Genomic DNA, 21851 nt, shown 5'->3' with positions numbered 1-21851 from the left:
TTTTGTTAGAAATTTGCTAGATTTTTAAAGTTAAACTTTTTGGCAATTTTTATTAAAAATATGGTTCATACTAAAAAATATGGATAAAACCAAAACCATTTTCAAACATTTCTCTTAGCACTGTATAAAGTTTAAAACTTTGATTCATATCGTTCTGGGTTAAACATGAACCGTATCTTTATAAAAAAAAAAACAAGTAAGAGCTGTCTTCGGCTATGCTGAAGGCTTCATACTTTTAATGAACATCAGAAAATTTTACTTTAACAAATTACTGCATTTGATATTCTTCGCTTGGTGAATAACCAACATACGATAGGTGAACTGCAAAACCGAAATGTGAACGAGTTCACACGGAATGAAAATTGATGATAAGGCTGATAAGTATACATTTTAGTGGGTCTATCTCTTCTTATTCCGGTACTTACAAACATCGGGCCAAAGTTGTTAAACCATGTCATGCTTATGAAAAGTATAATAACAAAAAAAATTTAACTTTAAAAACCCTCCAAATATTTAACAAATATCACAGTGTACTCATTTTTGCTTCCCACTGTACATATGAAACCTTAAGAGGCAGAGTAGCCTAACTGACCTTTAAAAAACGAATTTAATGGCACAACTTGTTGAGTTTTATTTTACTAGAATGGGTAGAGCAACACGTAGGTGCAATGAACATGCCAGTAAAAGGCCATATTCATTATAGATCCTTTTTTCCTTATATTACTCAAATTTTATTTTTGTAGATAACCTTCTCTGGCTCTCATGGTTTCATATGTACATAGTATGTATACTGACCAAACCCGACTTTAGGACAAATTAGTTTTTCCCAAGCTAAACTCGTAGTTCTACCAACAGGCGATAGGATAAACCTGTACAGCCTGGACCAAACTGGTCTGGCCTAAACCTTATAGAAGAAATCAATTATGTCTAAAACTATCTATTTTCTCTATTCTCAGGTCCACGTCAATCTGATGATCATGGAGGCGCGCAATCAGGCCGAACTGCTCTATGCGTTGCGCGAAATTATGCGCTATATGACATGATCTCATTGCAATTAAAAACACAGATACATACATACATATTTAGTTACCAGCAAATAATAAATCAAACAGTTAAATGACGAAGAAAGAAGAAACATATTACATACATACATAAATATAAACTATACCTACATACATACATACATACATACCTTATGTGCAGTGTAGGTACACAAAACCCCACTAAACTATACAAACTAGGTGCATATAAAGAAACAAAATCAATTAACCAAAAAATAAAACCAATTAAATTTCATTAAAAAGAATATAAAATCATACCAACACCAACCAACACAATTAGTTAGTCGTAAACAAATTGTTTTTTTATAAATTGAAAGTTCTTTGCTGAGACGAAGGCAATCCAAAGCACATAAAAAACGAAAACAACTTTAATTAACCCTTACCGACTTGCTACACATACACATGTAACCAGACACACATACATACATATGTACACACATAAATATACTAAAGCATGCACAGAAACATTTATGTATATTTAATTAAGAAATAAAAATAAATTAAGCGAACTTTTAAACAAAAGAAAAATGTAGCAAAAGTAAAAACAAAAGGACTGTCCGCTATCAACGTAAAAAAAAAACAACAACAACAAAAAATAAAAACAAAAAATAGATTAAATTCATTTGAAATTTTACAAACATTAACTAATAAAAAATTGTAGTGCCTGTTTTACGATAAAATTGTTATTATTAGCAGTAAATTTTTATGATATGCGTTTGTGAATTGGTTTTTTTTTAATTGAAATGTAAAAAAGAGTAGCAAAAATATGAAACGTTGATTTGTGTGTTTGTATGCGTTAGTAATATGTTCTATACGGCGAAAAATTCCTAATTGTGTTGTTAATAGTTTTTTATACTTAAAACATATTTTTAATGAAGCGACAAATATTATTGTTATGATCAAACTGACGTGCCTGCGGGTTAAACATACATACATATGTACATACAGATGTGCTCAGGCGTCATTGTAAATTGTATTCATTTCCTTTTGTAAAGTTTATAAAGTTACTTGTTACTTTTTTAAATGAAAATTAAACAAGCAAAAGTGATTTTCAAAGAAACTTGATATGTTGTTTTATTTGCATTTTTATAAGTATATACATATGTACATAAGTTTGCGCTATTCGCTTAGATTGGACTGGACTGGCCGTGCTTAAAATCCAGTGGCGGATTTAACGGACAGCAAAAGAAGAAATGCTGACTGGGCCCCAATAGATGGGCCCCAGTGCTCTCATCCACAACCAACTCAGCAAATTTGCTCTGAAAAGGTATTTCGTGTGTGCATTAATTTGCCGCATTAACGAAAAAACGTACATATACATACAGTGCCGGACAAAAGTATTGGCACAGAGATTTTTTCGCAATATCTGCAAAGTTTTTTAGTCTAATTTATTTTCGTTAATTTTTTATAAAAATATAGTACGTCCTACACCAAAAAATATAAAATCTAAATCTCTAAACTTTGTGCAAAACTCAGGAAATTCAATAAACTTCCGTACTAATTTGCAACTTTCTATTAAGGCATTATTAATTTCCTTGACCCATTAATGAACATATCAAAACCATTTAAGGGCAGTAGCTGTTTAATTTTCAATACGTCTCAATCAAAAATAAGTCACTTTGGTCTAAAGAGCGTATCAGACGTGGCAATGCAATATGTTTCGAATGAGAATATGTTCGATTGAGAAATTTTAGAAGGCAATTGAGTGACCAGTAGAGTGGTCCAAAAAACACTAAAGTCGGAATTTTAATAGCGCCATCCCCTAGGATCGTTCTATATCGAAAAAACTGTACCCCTATAGGCCCGCTAAAACCCTTAGATAATGCGATGGGGGGGCCAATAAAAGTCTTTAGTATGAAAAAATGGTTAAATAAAAAATTGGATATTATTACTGAAAGTCTCCTAAAGAGAACCAGAGTTTTCCCATCGAAGTTGTTTTCAACAATTCTATAACATTTCAATGAAAAGTTGTTTTTTCCATATAAAAAACATGAAAATCTTTGAGCGCTTTAAGCACTCTCTTAATATTTTTTGATTTCGAAAAAATATGGGTATAGTTTTTTTAGTATAGAACAATCCCTGGGGGTTTCGGCATTAAAATTCCAACTTCACTGTTTTTTTTTTGAATCACTCCAATGAGCAGCTACTTGCAGAAGATCCCTCGCCAAGGCACGTCAGGAAGCACCTCTACGAACTGACGGACGAAGTCCAGAGGTTTATCAAACCACCTCTGGACCCAACTGCTTACAGACCGGCCCTAAACGGCATTCACAGGGAGTCGGTCTCGAGTTACATATATAGACTCTCGACCTGTGAATGCCGTTCACCGTCCAACTTCGCTCTGGCTAAAATCGTACCTGAGTAGAATTAACGAGGATGTGCCCAACCAATGCCCGGCATACGGAGATTCGCATACATGCACGAGATACATGACTCACGGCACCTCTTCGCATGCCCCCATAACCCAACGCAGCTAACGCCTATGTCCCTATAGACAAATCCCGTTAAAGTCGCGCACTTCCTGACCCTCCCCTTAGCTGTAACAGACGACCAGGTTGATGGATGAGCCGACCCGAGCGGGGTTTGGAAGCCGCTACAACAACAACAACAATAACACTTTTCACTTGACGTTTATATTTGACATTATTTTGACAAACAAAAACAAGTATTTCTCAATATATAGAGGATTTTACCAAAATTCGTTTAAAAAACAGAAATCTGAAAAAGGCTTGACATACCTACATATGCACATACTTAGATACTTTGGACGCAATTTTACTTACAAAACCACGATTTAAAAATAAAGCCCTCTTAAATTTAGCGCGACCTGTAGCCAAATAAAAAATTTCATTAAAAAATATATGATTCGAAGGAATAGTCCATACATGCCCGATATATAGCATTGACACATTAAGTTAAACTTCTGGCAAATAAAATTAATTTTTTGGCAAATAAATTTAATCTTTTGGCAAATAAATTTAATCTTTTGACAATTAAAATTAATCTTTTGGCAAATAAATTTAATCTTTTGGGAAATAAATTTAACCTTTTGGTAAATAAAATTAATCTTTTGGCAAATAAATTTTATCTTTTGGCAAATAAAATTAAACATCTACTATAGTACTAAACAGTGTTTGAAAAAGTAAAAAATACACTAAAAAACTGCTGTTGCTATGCTAGGAAGGCATTTTTTTGACTTTTGACCAGGGTACGAAAATAAACTATATTGTACGTTACTATTTCGTTTCGTTTATTACTTCAATAGTTCGGTACAATACGAAAACAAAACGGCTGAGTTCACTTTGGCGATAGTACACTACAGTAGTTTAGTAGTTACAGACGAAACGACAAACGAAATGAATCGTGCATAGAAAAATATATGTATGTATGTACACATATCCAATACTAAACACAAAACGAATAGCTACAATGAATAAAAAAAATAAAAATGTTTTTTAATTGAATTGGATATGAAAATTTACAGAAAAAATATTTTTCACGTAATTGAAACGTTTGTGATATCACCCTATGGCGCAATTGTCACAAACGAAAAGCAAACGTTTCTAGTTGGGGAAAATGACAGTGAATCTTACAATTTGTTTCTGACTATGTACAAAACTGTACAAAACCACAAATGATATGATGATCGATGAGCAAATGGGAATTGTTTTGTACAGTTTATTTTCGTACTCTGCTTTTGACGCTTAGCTTTACTACGCCAATATCAAGAGTTAACCTCCAGGATAGCTGAAAAGTGTTTTTTGGTTTTTCTGTTCTGTTGATTTGACTGCTCACTTTCAAACAGTTCTGTCACAGCATGGTCTCAAATATTCATCAAACTATCTGGCGCATTTTATTTCAACCAAACCACGCATTATGGCCAAATGGGATAAAAAAAAACATCTAAAAAAAATATTTATGTGCATACTATGTACATTAGGGTGCTCATCGAAAATGTTTTTTTTTTTTTGAAAATTCCAAGACCCTACCCCCTAAAATATTATTGCGTATTTTTATAGATATTTAAAGGTCATTTAGAGGTCGCGACCTGTCGATTTAGGTTAACAAATACGGTTTTGTAGATTTATGAGTTTTTGAATGACTATTTTTGACTCGATTTCAAAGATCTAATGCCATCTGAGAAGAGGATAGATAGATTACTTTTTCAAACACTGTTTAGTACTGTAGTAGAGTTCAATTTTATTTGCCAAATGATTAAATTTATTTGTCAAAAGATTAAATTAATTTGCCAAAAGATTAAATTTATTTGCCAAAAGATTAATTTTATGTGCCAAAAGATTAATTTTATTTGCCAAAAGTTTAACTTAATGTGTCAATGCTATAGATATATGAAAGATATGCTTTACGAGATATACTCAGAAATATTAGTTATATATAATATAAAAAAAACTCTGACCTTACTATCTCATTATAATTAATGATATTTGTTGTTTTTTTTTTATAAAAATGAGAATGAAGTGCCTTAAATAGTAAAAGTTATTTTGGGGGAATACCATTGAAAATAGTGGAATTTTTTCAAGAATGATCTTTGCGATCTTTGTTATAATCTACTACTCATTGCGACTATTTCAAGAAAACTCAAAATCATTGTTTTAGTTTTTTATTTGAATCTTTGATTTATTTTTTTTTTTTTACAATTGTATTGGTATGTATATTTATTTAAACTTTAATAAAGGGTATCCAGTGTTCATTCTTTCTCATATATAAGTAGATATATAATTCACACATTTCGTCTATAAGCTGTTTTAAATAAATGTACATATCGTTACCTTAATATAGAAAGGCCTTATCTCACATCATCGCAGAAATGCAAAAAGCCGTAACTAACTAAAAATACAAAATTCACTTTTTGATTTATTATGCTGCATTTCACCGAATTATAAGTCCCCAGATCGTCTTATGCAATAAGAATTTTTATTTAGTTACGGCTTTTTTGCATTTTAGCGACGATGTGAGATGGGCCCTTTCTATATTAAGGTAACGATATGTATATACATACATATTTGTATATATATGAATTTATGTATGTACATTAATATGAAAATTTGCCTTCAACCGTTCTAAAAAAAATATGTAAGTTGATAATAAATCATTACGTCAATCAAATAAATTAATTACATACATTTTGCATGCTTTTACGCACATACATATATACATATGTACATATGTGTATGTACCTACATATATGATACCATGCTTATAGGCCTAAATTGTTATATTTATGTATTTAAAAATTACTACTTTAATACAGTATAGAGCATAATTTATTAGATATTAGTACATACTATTTTTTATTATTTTTTGTTACATATTTCAACAAAACCACGTACGTTTTCAAAACTTTAACTTTATTTATATTTTAATAGGTAATTCATTTAATATCTTTTATAGTAACTCAGTTAATATGGCTATCAACAAAACAATTTCGTAAATTAGCAGCTATTTCACCAATACTTTATACAGTGTATTTATTTATAATAGCGAAAAAAAAACAAAAGAAATAAAGAGTTGCTTCGTTTTTAAATTGAAAAAAGAAAGAAATATCCATAATTATGCATCTACACTAACTCACGCATATTTAAAGCTTTACCCTAAAATCGTGAGCTGTATTTCATATTTACCCTAAACTAAATACTTTTGAAATTTTTTGGATATTCAAGAGTATGCATAAATGTATGCAATACTCGTACATATCGTATATTTTCGTTATTTAAGGGGTTTCGATGATGGTTTGTCTTTTTTGCCATTTATTGCAAGTTTCTAAGAGCTGCCATTTTGAGGCCTAGAAAGAGGTATGTAAATAATTCCATAATTTGTTTTATTTATACATACATTAATTTTAAATAATTAAACAGTAATTACACATCGGTCAGTCCATGCCAAATTGGCCAATGGTTGAAATCGACCATTTTTGATTTGAAGGAATTTTGGTCAGAACTTTTCTTTTTTTTATATAACGAAGTTCTGTCAAAAATTACCTTAGATTGGAAATGTTTATATGAAACAAAAAATTAGTAGGAAATAAAGTTTCGAGTTTGGATTTTTAGTTGGTACTTTTTTATTTTAAAACAGTACATTAACGACTTTTTCTTTTTGCTAAGCATACATACCTACATAAACAACATTTGGATCTACATTGTTTACAAAAATATCATGCGCAAGTATACAAAATTGACTCCAAGCTCTTTAACGCCAACTGATTTTTATCATAAAGCATCTACATCCGCAGACTTGAAAACAGCCATCTTAATAAAAGTCGATTAAGTCTAATAACTTTTTCTGCCAGAAATATATTTTTTAATATTTTTTGTCAATTTAAAATTTTTCGAACCGATTTCGCTCAGCGATAATCTTTATTTTCGTGCCGAGTTGTAATCATTAAGATCGAAAAAAAAGGGTTATATAAAGGAAACAATCAAATATGGTTCCAAAAAGGCAAATAATAGTTTGATCGAAAAAGTATAACTTTTATTAGATATAGATAGATACAAATTTAGAAAACACATTTAAATAAAAACTTTTGAAGCCGAACATTTATTTAAACGATTTGTTTCTATAATGCAGCACTTATGTAATTTTGTTACATTTTCAAATTTTCTTTTCGCAAAATTTTTAATTTCGATTCATACTTAACTGAAGCATCCAAACTTGCAAGTTCAGTTTTACGTTTTAGGAAATATATCATATCAACATTCGTTTTTTTTTTTTCGATAAGAAAACTAGCAATAGAAGAGCGTCGCAAAAAATTAAAAATGCCAGTCAAGTATGTTTTTACGTCAGCCAATTTGTGAAAATTGCAAACACTGAGTATTGTACATTATCCATCGATATGTTGTTTGAAAGTTATTCCTGTAAATTTTGGACTGAAATGTGTAATTTTCTCGTTTTCTTTGACAATCTTATACAATTTTATGACATCAACTTTACGTGAAGTTCTTTTGTCCCACTTTAGTTCATGCGCTGCCACATCCCCAACATCAACATCAGATTCTCATGCACTTAGCTATGAGAAGAGAGATTTAGAGATGGCTAAAATTATAATTATACACTTTCCACAGAGGTGTCTTACCTTTCCTCTTCGATACCAGTACTTCTGCACACATAAAAAACTTTTGTGTACTTCGTTAATAAAAAATTCGTTAATACATGTTTAATTATATGTACATAAAGTACAATACCCCTTCGATTTATCTTAGCATTCTTTTGTTTTCTAGTATTTTTTTATATTTTAAATAATTTTTTTGTTTTTAATTTTTCTTTAGTAAATCGTAAAAAAGGGAACTTGCGGTATCTGCGCCATAATACATACAGGCACTTAGAACTATTAATTTACATATGTGCAACTAATTTTGATGCATTTAGAAAAGCAAAAACTTTCCGAACTTTTGTTAGCTCCACCGTTGATACTCCTTTGAAAGAAATCTTAAGCTACTATATATAACACATACATACATATGTGAATGGTGCAAAATAATGGGCAAATTGAATGAATAAAAAAGAAATTAAAAAGCAAAAAAGAAAAGTAACATTTAGTATAAGAAATTACAAGTAATATAAAAATTGAAATAAAAGTACATAAAAATAAGTAGTTGTAGATTTGCAACAATTTACGATTAGCACTTAAATAATGCATATAATTCTATGTATGTACATATATATTGCGGGTATACATTTATGTATGTATGCATGAATGTAGGTGACTACTTTAATTTCGATATGTTTGCTTGATTATTGCCCAACATAATCGCTTCCTATTTAATTACGAGTTCATAGCTGCCACGTTCACGTTTGCTTGGAAATTACTTTAGAACAAAGAATTCGCAGCTCAATTCGCTCTATCATTATTGTGGTTCATTCAAGATGTCGTTGACGCTATCGTGGATGGCCCGCCAATGCGTTTTGGCGATGAGGTTAGCACCTTCTCCTTAGGTTTTCCCTGCTCATCTTGGAAGAAAATCTTTGTTATGACAATATCGCCAGTACTAAGTGTTTGCGATGCTGAGTCGATCGATTTCACAGCCTTCTTTTCATTGTTAACCAGACGTATGGTTGGTGTACTACTGCGTTCGCAGTTACAAATGCAATTCTTAGCGCTAAAAATGTAAAAAAAAAAAAAAAAATATTTAGCAAATTCTTTATTAGATGAAATGTTTATAGGCGTACTTACTTTTTGGTCTTCTCACGTACAACTTGTACATTATCAGTGGCGGATATGTTTGAGCTCAATTGATCCTGCATTGTGTTGGAAGTTATAATCTAAAACGAAAATATAGCACCCAAATAAATATGTATGTGTCAGACAATGTGGAATGGGCGAATTAAGGCACGAGTTGAGTTTATTATATTCATTGTGTCCTTAAGATCTATTGCCCTCTCCCCCCTCCACATATTTAGCGTCTAATTTCATTGCGCCCTCAAGAATAAGATAGTTAGTTTAGTTAAGACATTCACAAGACCATGGATAATCAATAATGGCTAATAGTCGTTTATCTACTACTAGTCGACACTCGCAATAAGAGTGCGAGTATCTTTTGGGTTTGTACATCAAAGCACCGTACTAATATGTGACATGTAGTTTCATTATCAGTCCTGCATAATCTGCGTAGCTCTTCCGAGTAAATTCCCACTTTAGTCAGGTGACAGTTTATCTTGCAATACCTTGTGAAAATTTCAGGATGATATTTAAGTTAATCTTGGATAAGCTCAGGCATTCCTTAAAGCGTTTTGGTTATTATTTCTTATAAACGCTTTAAATCCAAATTGGGTTAGTCAGACAAAGAGTTTCGGCTTGTTAAAATACTTCAACGCCATCTTCTTTATCGTACGTTTCTGCCAGGAAAATGAATATATATTTTCACATATGCTCCAAGTATCTTAGCATCGGTGCAAATACATTTATAGGTACAGGGACCACCATCAGTCCATCAGAGATCAGATTCAGGAAAGCAGAATCACTCAGAATTGCATTATGTCAGCAAATACAATTCGTAATTTGCAAATTATTTCCTACACTCGCTTACTCGCAGCTCTCGCTTCTCTCCTACTTACTTGATCATTTGGCATTTGTGTAACGGCCGACAATATCGCTTCCAGCTTATCCAATTTCACCACTCGATCCATGGATTGATCTGCTAAAATTTCATCCATCATTTGCATAGACTCGGCCAAACTGGGTGGCTCAGAGTTGAAGCGTGGCGAAAATGTGCCGGTTAATGAATTGTCTGATGGCACTGAGTCGAGACTTGGGAAGTTATCGTTTTCAGTGGGTTCTTGTTCATCCTCAGAATCACTTTGATCCCTGAAAATTCAGTGAAGTGGATTAATTGATTTTTTTTTTCACAAATTCTAACCACTGCGACTATGTACCTAGTTTGGTTACCAGCCGATTCCATTTTTTCAAACTTCTTTGCTACTTTATTGTTATTGCGCTTCAGACGGTCCTTCTCTTCCTCGGTCAAGTCCATGTAGCTGCAAGTGTTGTTAATGAAAAGTAAATACAAAAACTGTACTAACAACTTTTACTAAATCTTCAGTATGCCTCTTACCGCAACAAGCGAATTTCACGATTCGACAGCACGATACTCTTGTTTGACTGCTCTAGTTTCTGTTTGAGGTCAGTCACCTCAGTGGTCACCTTGCGCTGCTTCTTGCGTGTCTTCACCTCATTGGGTTTGATTTGTATGAGTATTTGTTCAGTGCAAAGCTCAGAGAAAAGCTGACGATTCTCTGGTTTTATTTGTCTAGAAAATGAAAATGGAATATATGTATGTATGTATTGCAATGAATGCTATTTATCTAGTAGACTTAATTGAAACTGCTTCGAAATTCACATCAAATACAGCAGCAGCTTACTCACCTCGCTAGATTACCGTAGAGCTGATCGTTGATTAAGACAAGCACATCACCGGCCGCATAGAGCAGCATATCACGCGATAATGGCCGCTTGGCCCAATATTTTTGATCGCGACGGTAAATCTGCTTGAGTTGCTCCTTAATCGGATTGATGGGGGCATTGTACTGTTCGCATAGTGTATTCAGTGAAATGTATTTCGCTTTGTAAACTTGTTTACCCGTCTCCTGATACTGTATGATGGCATATGCGGCCTAGTAGCAATAATAGAAGAAAATCAAAATAGAGATCAACTTGTACTTTTCCCAACTACTCGCCCAGTTAATACCCACCTGCGTGTCGAATACATTCCGTAAAAGTATGCCAAACTGCAAATACAAATTCGCTGCATCATTGCGGCAGTCGTGTATGACCTTGATGACATTTTCATGCTCCAACAACGTCTTCAGGCCACCATCGCTGATTATCTCAGGACATGTGCGCACATCGAAAATGAATGCTTCGCCACGTGTGGTGCCGATCTCAATGAGCGTGATTTCGCCCTTCAAACCCAAATTAATGCCTTCGCAGTCCAGCGATATGACTATGCTCTGATTATTCTGCTGCGCAAATTTCAACATCGCCTCGGTGACGAACAGCGAGCGGTGCACTGTGTTAATCACTGTGGTATTCTGCATTACCTTAAGTCTCCAGGTATCGCCAACAAAATAATTATGACTAGGTGAATGTGATGTGTTGTTCGCGTTGACGGCAGCAGTCGAGTTTGAACTCGCGTTTGTGCTGCCACCAGCTGTGCTCGCGACATTGATGCTATTGGAATGCACGGGACTTGAATGGGAGGATGAGTTCTGTGGATTGTAGCCGGCAGATGCACCACCCACCTGGTTGGCCAGTGACTGCTTGTCTTTTTCGTAGTTCTCGGCTAGAGTACGTATAACCAAGTTGTTCACGCGTTGCTTCAGTGTCTGATTGAGACTGTTCGGGCGTTCTGTGTTCGCTTGTGTCGATATGGCGGAATTTTGCAATGAATTCAGATTATTTTGACCACCCAAAAGAGGTGGATTATTGTTGCCGGGCGGGCCGTATGAAGAACAAGTATTCGGGCTTGGGCAATTGCGATCGCAAAGGTTGTCCAGGTGAACGTCCGACATTTGTATGAAACTATCGAAGCCTGAATTGGGTTCTGATCGTGTTTGTGACGCATTATCGGTTGGCGCTACCACCGGACTAGACATATTGGATACAGGCGCATTTAGTTTAAAATTTGGTGATGTTATGCTGCAATTGTTGTTGTTGCTACTACTCATGTTATTCACATGTGCACTTTGTGGCGATGAAGTGCTGATGGCATTGTTGTTGGCAAAATTACGCAACGCCGGCGATTGCAAACGTTGCTGTACAGCGCTGAGGGCTGGTTGCGCCGCCGGTGGTGGTGATTGATTCTTCAATGCCATATTGTTGATGTTGTTGTTCATCGAATTATATTGCTCGCGCGTACGCGCCTGCGCCTGCTGGATATATGAATCACTCAACTTGGGCTTCTGCAACAACGTGACTAGATTGGCTTGTATGTGGAAACAATCAGAAAAGAGCTTGAGGAAGGTCGAGAGATCGTTGGGTGTTTTGAACATGCGCAACCACTGCTCCTGGGGGAAGCGTGCTGTCAATAAATGAAATAATTGATCCACCAAAATCGGACCCTTCGTCTCAATGCATTGCGCAAAGAAATCCACCATCTGCTGGGTGGCTTTCGTATCAATATTGCTCTGTGGCAAATGCAGACGATCTTGCGCCGGCAAGTCCGTCATATCATCGCAGCCAACAAGCATCACATGATCATCGATCACCTTGAAGGTATCAGTATGCTTCTGTAGAAACTCAGTGAACTCTTTTATATGTTGACCTGAAAGTGTATACAAGTAATAAACAACAATTACCACATCCACATTTCAATGAAGTTGTAAAGTGGGTACCTGAAATATGCCGCACCTGCGGTGACGCCTGCGAACGATGACCCAATAAGCTGCGCACCGGCACCTCTACGCCAATACCATATTGTAGCATTTTATTTTTAAAATAGTCTTTAGCCTCTTTAATGTAATCACGTCGTCCGCCATAGCTACCATCGTCCTCCGAAGCGTGCTGATAAGTATTCACCTTCACATAGTCGCCGTCCACAACGAAGATTGACGGATGCTGAGCAAGCAGCTTCTTCAAACCTGAAATGAGGAAGGGTGAAAAAGTTTATTAGTACTTAGGCAGCAGTATGGATGGTTAAGACAGGCTGAAAGTGTGGCAGTAAGTAATTGTAAGTGGTCTTCATACATACATAAATGCCTATTTAAATTAATTACAAACAAAAAACTAAAGAGAGAAAACACGTTAGTAAGATTTTGTTTAGTTGCGCTTCCCATGTATACACTAAGTTCTCTTCTTCTTCCTATCAGGCAATGCGACGGTTTATCGATTTGGGCCGACACCAAAAAGCTTAACCACTTGACTCTCCCCAGTGCTAATTTGCGCCAGGTACGCAAACAGGAACATATCGAGCCCTAACCGCCAAAATAACGTAAGCGACATTTTTTTCAAAATTTTCTTTTTGATACAGAAATATTCCTAGAGCATCTAGATACATTTCTGCATCAAAAAGTAAATTTAGAAAAAAATGTCGCTTACGTTATTTTGGCGGTTAGGGCTCGATATGTAGATCTTGTTCTCTCAAAAGTACATAAAACCTTCACATCTTTGTTCGTCATCGCCCACGTTTCTAAGTCATATAAAAGAATTGGCATGATATGAGATTTGTAGCGCTTTTCAGTTGCTTACCAAGCCCAAAGTAGTGTGTAACCAATACCAGGAGTCTGAGCTTACTAGTCGCAAACATACTAAGCGTGATTATTAAAAAAAAACTGTAGGGCGTTGAAATGCGAAATCTGATTACTTTGCAAAACCCACGAAATCACAGATTACAAATAACTTTGCCATATTTAAATACTTATCAAATAGCACAACAAAGAGTCCATGTTGAGCCACAACTTAAAAGACACTTTACCAGCAATCTACTTCCACTTCTACTCCACTTTACTTGGCGCTCAGCTATTCACTTCCTTTGTAATCATAAAAAAGAGTGGTTTATATATTATATATTACGTAGTTATTAGGGTGGTCCCTAAAATATCAACACCGTGGGCGCACCCCTTTAGTTTGTTCTACATGCAAAATAAAGAATGAATTTATGTCATTGTTTTAAGAGTTTTTTATTAGAAAAAATTATTATTTATTTAGATTTACTTTTTTCATAAGAAATACTGAATCTGTTTTAAGTTTTACTTTTTTTTTTACTAATTGCATTGTGATCTTTATTAATCGCTCCGAAAATACATATAATCATATACCCAGCTATATTTTTTTTGAACAAAAATAAAACTAATTTTTCGAGTAATATTTTTTCACTCAAATAATGATTAATTTGTGAATTGTTATTTTTTGATCAAAAATAATCATTATCTTATGATTTTTATTTTTTGACCAGAAAAAGGATTTTTTTGGGAGTTTTATTTTTGTTTAATAATGATTATTTTTAGAAAGCGGTGCTGCGTTTTACGTTTTTCGATCTACCAAAAACTATCAATAGAAATCAAAAATTAAAAAATAACGCCCAAGAAATGAGTTTTATTTTCGATCAATAAAATAAAAATTAAATAACAACAATTTTTTATGAAAATATAAATAAAACTCCAAAAGATAATTTTCTGATAAAAAAAAATTAAAATAAAAAACATTCCTTTTTCTCATCCAAAAAATAAAACTCATAACATTATTAAAAAAAATAATGCTGGAAAAATTTGTTTTATTTTGGCACATGCTTACGTATTTTCGGAGCGACTAATAAAGATCAAAAAAATAATTATTAATTACATTTTTTATTTATGTTTATAGATATCTATCGGTCAAAAGTTTTGAATGGTCACCAAAAAATATAGCTTTAATATTTTTCATTGAAAATTTTTTTGTCCGTGATTTATATTAATAAATTTATCAGATTCCAAGTAAAAAAATTATCGAATTTTCGCGATATTTTTTCTTTGTAGTTTCAATTTTTCAAACCCTGGCAGCGACCCCTAAAAATTTGTTGAAATTTTCGTGATTGATACTGTAAGGACCACCCTAGTACTTATGTACGCACATACATATGTGATATGGGAGTGGCGTGCTGCCGGCATAAACTCAAGACACGCTCCACTTTACAATCGAAGAAAATGGAAGTGCGAGTAAGTACTTGTAAGTATTTGGCGGGCGTTTTCCAATTCCATTTTCATTCTCATAGTGTGATTGCTAAATGTTGCCACAATAAAAAATGTAGAAACAACATACATAAACAATTCAGCAACAGTAGCAAATACGTAAATGGGGCTGCAACAGATTTTCGCCGATAGCAAATAACCATATTGCATTGAAAAAAGATTGACTGTTGCTGCATTGGGAGCAAAAAACGAGACATAGAAAAGGAAATAATACGAGTAGAAACTAAAAAGCAGCAAACCAATGGTAAAACAACAAGAATCGCTGGCAGACAATAAATAGTTGAGTTGAGGAAAATCTGTGCTTAATTTAACAAAAAAAAAAAAAAAAAAAACAAAGCCTAAATTTGAAACAATAACAGGAAAAACTTTATTGTACCCTTAGACAGATGTTAAGTTGAGAGTACATACATACATATGTATATATGTAAGTTATGTACTGCTGTACATAAATGATGAAACTTTATAGGTTGAAATGGAAAAGTTAAAGTGAATGTGGCAAGCTAAGCCGGCATAGTCTAAAATAATCAACTAGGAAAGTGTAATTCAGGGCAAAAAATACCTACATATGTACATACATTCATATGTAAGCATGCGAAAAGAAAAGTTGCTGACGAACGATAATGAAAACAATAACTTTATAGGAAAACTGATGTAAAGTGAAATGAGGCGCCTGCTGATGTTTATGAGATATGCCCATTTGCCTACATATATTCTAACTATCATAATTACTCGCGCAAGTACATACATATGTATGTACGTAAGCATGTATGTCAGTATGTATGTATATACATGGAACAAAATGGGCATTTTTTTTTTCACCGCTTCTAGCGTTCAGTTATGACAACAACAGCAGCAGCCACTGGCAAAAGTTGGTTGAATTTTTATTTTTTTCTTTGCCCGCTTTTTGGTTTGTTGACTCGTTAACTCGTTGGCTGATTAGTTTTTTGATCGCATGACTGTTATCATAATGACTACCTTACATAGTTATTAGATTATTACTAACCGACTCTTTTGCTTTCCTGTTGGCTGCAGACTAACTAAAAGTCAGCTGTGCTGATATCGATGCGTTCTCACAGCAATTAAAACTCATAAGGATACACAGTAAAAAAAATTAAACTTTTCTAAACCAAATCCCAAAAAATCTGAAAAAAATTACTTCGTTACATATATATAGAGGATTCGTTATATAGAAAATTAAAAACCAAAATTTTTACAGCTGCGGTAAGCATTACGTGTAAAATAATTTAAATTAGCATTTAATCATTATTTTAGGATGTTTATGTTTTTTCCTTTAAAAATAATTATTTTATATGTAATTTATATTTTTTCGTTCAGAGACAATAGTTATTATCGAGTTTTATTTTCCACTTAAAATAATGATTATCTATAAAATTTAAAAGGCCATACAGACGCAATTAACTGAAATTTCCAACTTATTTCTTTTATTAGGATGTCGCACAGCGTAAAGATCCCATATATATTGCGGCCAAAAAAAATAACGGGCCGTCGTAAATTAAATTTGACATAGTTAATACTTATGCAAATATTAAGAAATACTCAAAAAATTTACCAAATCCGTCAACGGATACGCCTACTTTCCATACATGCAGAAAATTAAAATATCTCCAACTTTAACCATATTTGAGATATAATAATAAAAATTGAAATATAGGCGCGTGTAATGGATACCTACTACTGAAATAAAAATAGGCTCAATCGGCCTAATCCAACGCCTATAGTAGCATAACCTCAAAATTTTAAATGGGGTTATTTTATTCCAAAATGAGCCATATGAATAAAAAAAAAACAGTGTCAAATATATATGTACACATTTTATTTATCCGATATCTAACAAAAACATACGTTTAGGCGTACATATATTCAATTAAAACAAACTTATTCTAATTCGTCAGACAAAAAATCGCTAAAAATTAAAATTCAAAAAAATGCAAATTTCTGATAAAATTGAATTCTTCTGTTGAATTTTCCTCTTTATATATTACTACAAAAGGGGTTAATATCGTAGCCATGCATCTTTTTTTGCTTTATAATTTCCGTTCCACAGAGAAAGTTCTATCGAAAGGTAAACATGTCTTTGTTGCATGTTTTTCGTGAAAATTTTTGGGTGTTTTCCAAGCGGCATTTCCTAAACTCTTTACGTCTTGTTTCTAAAGCATCCTAGGAGAGGACTTCAATGGGAAGGGTAAAATATTTTATAATTTCGCAGCCATGAACTAATATGTATATTGTGAGCTGTTGTTGGTTGGCATATATGTAATACCAGGAGTAGATATCTGAATATAATTTGTAAGTGTCATTTAACAATATTTAAATGTCTCATATTTTTGCACATTCCACTACATAAGGATCGAAATATTATTGGTTATTGACCGTTAGCAGAATTCCGTTGTTTTACACAAGTGAAAGTAAATAAAAGCTTTTAAATAGGCTCTCTTCAACGCACATTACGTTATAAAATACATCACGGATTGAAGACTGGCGCTTACTAGCGCAAAAAATTATATTTTTCTAATGCACAGACTAAGTCTTAACTAGAATGAGTACTGGAAATAGGTAGCAATCGTTTTTTCCAAAGTAAGATCTTTGAACTGGTACGATGAGGAGTGTCAGGAAGCTGCAGAGAAAAAAGATGCCGCCTACAGGGCCACGCTGCGATCGGGCGCAACGCGCGCTATGTGGGACCGCTATAGGGATCTGAAGAGGGAAGCGAGACGTATTTGCCGCAACAAGAAGAGAGAGGCAGAAATACGTGAGAGCGAAGAGCCTGAAATGCTGGCCGACAGGAGGAATGCCCGAATTTTACCAGAGAGTTAGGCGACTTACGGAAGGTTTAAAGACCGGGGCGCACTCCTGTAAGAACAATAATGGCGACCTAGTAACTGATGTCCAGAGCGTACTTAAATTATGGAGGGAACACTTTTCCGCCCTACTAAATGGTAGCAGCACGGAAAGTTGTGGAGAAGAAGAACCCGAGCCCGCAGTCGATGATGACGGAGTCGACGTTCCACCGCCTGACTATGACGAGGTACGTATAGCAATAACGCGGCTGAAAAACAACAAAGCCGCTGGAGCTGACAGCCTGCCAGCTGAGCTATTCAAGTACGGCGGCGAGGAGTTGATAAGGTGCATGCATCAACTCTTGTGCAGAATATGGTCAGATGAACGAATGCCCGACGACTGGAATTTAAGTGTGCTCTGCCCAATCCACAAGAAAGGTGACCCCGCCATTCGCGCCAACTACCGCGGGATCAGCCTTCTAAGCATAGGTTACAAGGTCTTATCGAGCGTATTGTGTGAAAGACTGAAGCCCACCGTCAATGAACTGATTGGGCCTTATCAGTGTGGCTTTAGACCTGGCAAATCCACCATAGACCAGGTATTCACAATACGCCAAATCTTGGAAAAGACCCGCGAGAAAAGGATCGACACTCACCACCTATTTGTCGACTTTAAAGCCGCTTTTGACAGCACTAAAAGGAGTTGCCTATACGCCGCTATGTCTGAATTTGGCATCCCCTCAAAACTCATACGGCTGTGTAAAATGACGTTGAGCAATACCACCAGCTCCGTCAGAATTGGAAAAGACCTCTCCGAGCCGTTCGCCACAAAACGGGGTTTCAGACAGGGCGACTCCCTTTCATGTGACTTCTTTAATCTGATGTTGGAGAAGATAATAAGAGCTGCAGAACTGAACCGCTCAGGAACAATTTACTACAAGAGCGTGCAATTGCTGGCTTATGCCGATGACATCGACATCATCGGTAACAAAAACCGCGAAGTCTGTTCTGCCTTTTCCAAGTTGGATAGGGAAGCAAAGCGCATGGGTCTGGTGGTAAACGAGAACAAGACGAAGTATCTCCTGACATCAAACAAACAGTCAGCACATTCGCGCCTTGGCTCCCACGTCACTGTTGACAGTTACAATTTCGAGAAAGTAGAGAATTTCGTTTACTTGGGAACCAGCATTAACACCGATAATAATGTCTGCATTGAAATCCAACGTAGAATCACTCTTGCCAACAAGTGCTACTTTGGACTGAGTAGGCAATTCAGGAGTAAAGTCCTCTCTCGACGTACGAAATCCACGCTCTATAAGTCACTCATCATGCCCGTGCTGGTATATGGCGCAGAAGCATGGACAATGACAACATCCGATGAGGCGGCTCTTGGGGTGTTTGAGAGAAAGATTTTGCGGAAGATTTACGGTCCTTTACGCGTTGGCGACGGCGAGTACCGCAGACGATGGAACGATGAGCTGTATGAGCTTTACAACGATATGGACATAGTGCAGCGAATTAAAGTACAGCGGCTCCGCTGGCTTGGTCATGTCGTTCGAATGGACACCGACGCTCCAGCTCTGAAAGTATTCAACTTGGAACCCGCTGGTGGTAGCAGAGGAAGAGGGAGACCCCCACTGCGATGGAAAGATCAGGTGGAGAAGGACTTGGTTTCACTTGGCGTTTCCAATTGGCGTCAGTTGGCACAGAGGAGAAACGACTGGCGTGCTTTGCTGAACTCGGCCAAAATCGCTTAGGCGGTTACAGCGCCAAAAAAGAAGAAGAAGAAGAAGATCTTTGATTTTAGATTTTTTTTTTCAAAATATTGTTTTTAGTAACAGTTACTGATCAAAATTAAAGTATAGATTTAAAAAGCACCATTGCTATCGTTAATAGAAGATTCTATAATTGATATACACTAAATTTTAGTCCATTTTCATAAAAAATAAGTGAGAACTATTAGTTCAAAGTTCAGTTTCCAAACAAAAATATGTTTGCTGATATCACCTTAAAAGACAAGTAATTTTTAGCAAAAAAAAAACGGCTTAATAAATATATATATATAGGTATATACATATATTTCATGATCCAATGATCGAATCTAAACCAGAATAGTATGGGACCACCGAGATACTACCTTTCCGATGCAAAAGAATTATCGAAATCGGTTGACGTGGTCCAAAGTTATGCGGTAACATACATAAAAAAAAAAAAAATTATTCCGACGGGGAAGTCGATTAAAAAGCGGCTCGGCTTCAGAAAGTTGGGGAGCGATCGAGGGCATTTCTTCGGAAAAGTTCTGTGATACCTTTTGATTGAAGTATTTTCTACCCATCTGCATTAAAATTTCATTAGATTAGTTATCTTTATTTATATGAGTTTTGACCGCCTCGTAATTGCGCCCATGATTCGATGGAAGGGAAGTATGAGCATCCGAAAACCACCTTATAAGTACATTTACGAATGCTGCACCCGTTGCGAAATTAGAACTGTGCTTGGCAGTTTCAATGCAACTAAGAGATATTTGGTCCTACCGGCCAACTGCCAACCAACGCAATTACATATAGTGCTAAGCTTCTCATTCTCATTTACTCTTTCCCTTTTGTGTCCCCTTTTTTTTGTTCTGTCTTCAGCATCCAACTTCAAGACGTAACACTTTGTGAAAAATTAAAATTGCAATTGCTCATACGAATTGTGTGGCTATGAGGATTTTCACAGTGCTTTGGCGCTTTTATTTAGAGATGACTGCAAGACTACATGTCTGTTGATAGACTAAGCCTAATCGGATCGATTTGGCTGGTGTGATGATTCATTCATCAGTCTAAATGGCTGCCCTTAGATCGATAAACAAGAAAATTAATCTGTAATATTGTTAAGGATGGAAGTGACGCTCTCAGTGTGTTAAACTTCGCCTCATGACTTGCGCTGGTGCTCCCTGAGTGCATTCTTCAGCCCATCGAGATACGCGAGCAATAGAACCCCATTTTTCTCAGATTCTTACAAATTATTGCTTTCCCGCGAGCACGATAGAACAACTGCTGAGAAAAGATGCCGTCTATAAAAAATAAAAGGACCAGCTTAAACAGAGTCGTGGTTCAAAGAGCTTGAACTGCTGGTCGACATAAAAAAAAATTCGGTAATTTGCTTAGAAACTTAAGTGACTTATGAAAGGTTTCAAGACCGAAATGAAACACAAGCAAAACAAACACGGCGACCTATTTATGTAGTGATCGAAGTCCAGAGCACACTAACTTTTGGAGGGAGCAGTACCGAAGAAAATTAACTCGAACAGAGCACTACCACCCGACTTGCTGCAGCTGGTGGGCTGCTGATTGCTTTAGCTCTTCAGAATAATAAAATTTTAGTGAGCTCAGCACAATCCGAAAATAGAGTGACTCCGTCATTTGCGCTATTTAAAGAAGGATACGCCTTTTGAACATCCCATACATATGTAGAAGGTCTAATTGAGCTCCGTCCTAATTGGGACCAGCAACTCACTATCCTAGACTTTTTGAATGCCGTTTTGAATCAAATGCTTGAAAATACGATAAGAACAGCTCTTTAACTTTGCAATTACTCAGGAACAATTTTTTAAATATTTCGAGGCCGATGACTTGAACCCCACCGTTTGTGCTGCCTTTTGATACGCAAAGCGCAAAGCGAATGTTTCTGTAGGTGAGCGAAGACAAGACAAAAAAATACCCAGTTATCAAGCAAACAGGCATCGCATTCTAGGCTCAGTACTCACGTTACTGCTGACAGTTATAATTTTGAAAAAGTGGGCAATCGTCGTTCAAAAACCACACTCTATAAGAAG

The 21851-nt window shown here is 35.2% G+C and overlaps 2 protein-coding genes across 3 annotated transcripts in view; one reads left to right on the top strand and one right to left on the bottom strand.

Annotated features, from left to right (window-relative positions):
• LOC118742561 (sestrin homolog) overlaps window positions 1-1500 on the top strand; it is a gene marked incomplete in the record, with an annotated part of 134363 nt that extends 132863 nt beyond the window's left edge. The window contains 1 exon segment of the mRNA XM_036474725.1: window positions 957-1500. Within this exon segment, the coding sequence (XP_036330618.1) occupies window positions 957-1043 (87 nt within the window).
• A 5568-nt stretch (window positions 1501-7068) lies between these two features.
• Window positions 7069-21851, bottom strand: part of LOC118742556 — a 50614-nt gene continuing 35831 nt past the window's right edge. For both annotated transcript variants that reach the window (XM_036474716.1, XM_036474717.1), the window contains exons 3-10: window positions 12906-13151; window positions 11265-12835; window positions 10939-11186; window positions 10628-10822; window positions 10449-10550; window positions 10131-10380; window positions 9250-9338; window positions 7069-9175 (exon numbers count right to left, since the gene is read on the bottom strand). In XM_036474716.1, the coding sequence (XP_036330609.1) occupies window positions 8938-9175; window positions 9250-9338; window positions 10131-10380; window positions 10449-10550; window positions 10628-10822; window positions 10939-11186; window positions 11265-12835; window positions 12906-13151 (2939 nt within the window). In that variant the 3' untranslated portion in view covers window positions 7069-8937. The remainder of the gene's footprint in view (window positions 9176-9249; window positions 9339-10130; window positions 10381-10448; window positions 10551-10627; window positions 10823-10938; window positions 11187-11264; window positions 12836-12905; window positions 13152-21851) is intronic.

Source organism: Rhagoletis pomonella, unplaced genomic scaffold, assembly GCF_013731165.1.
Source record: "Rhagoletis pomonella isolate Grant_MI unplaced genomic scaffold, Rhpom_1.0 Rhpom_scaffold_00007, whole genome shotgun sequence".
Taxonomy (NCBI): Eukaryota; Metazoa; Arthropoda; class Insecta; order Diptera; family Tephritidae; genus Rhagoletis; species Rhagoletis pomonella.
Note: the sequence above shows the minus strand (reverse complement) of the source record. Positions and strands in the feature narration are given on the sequence as shown.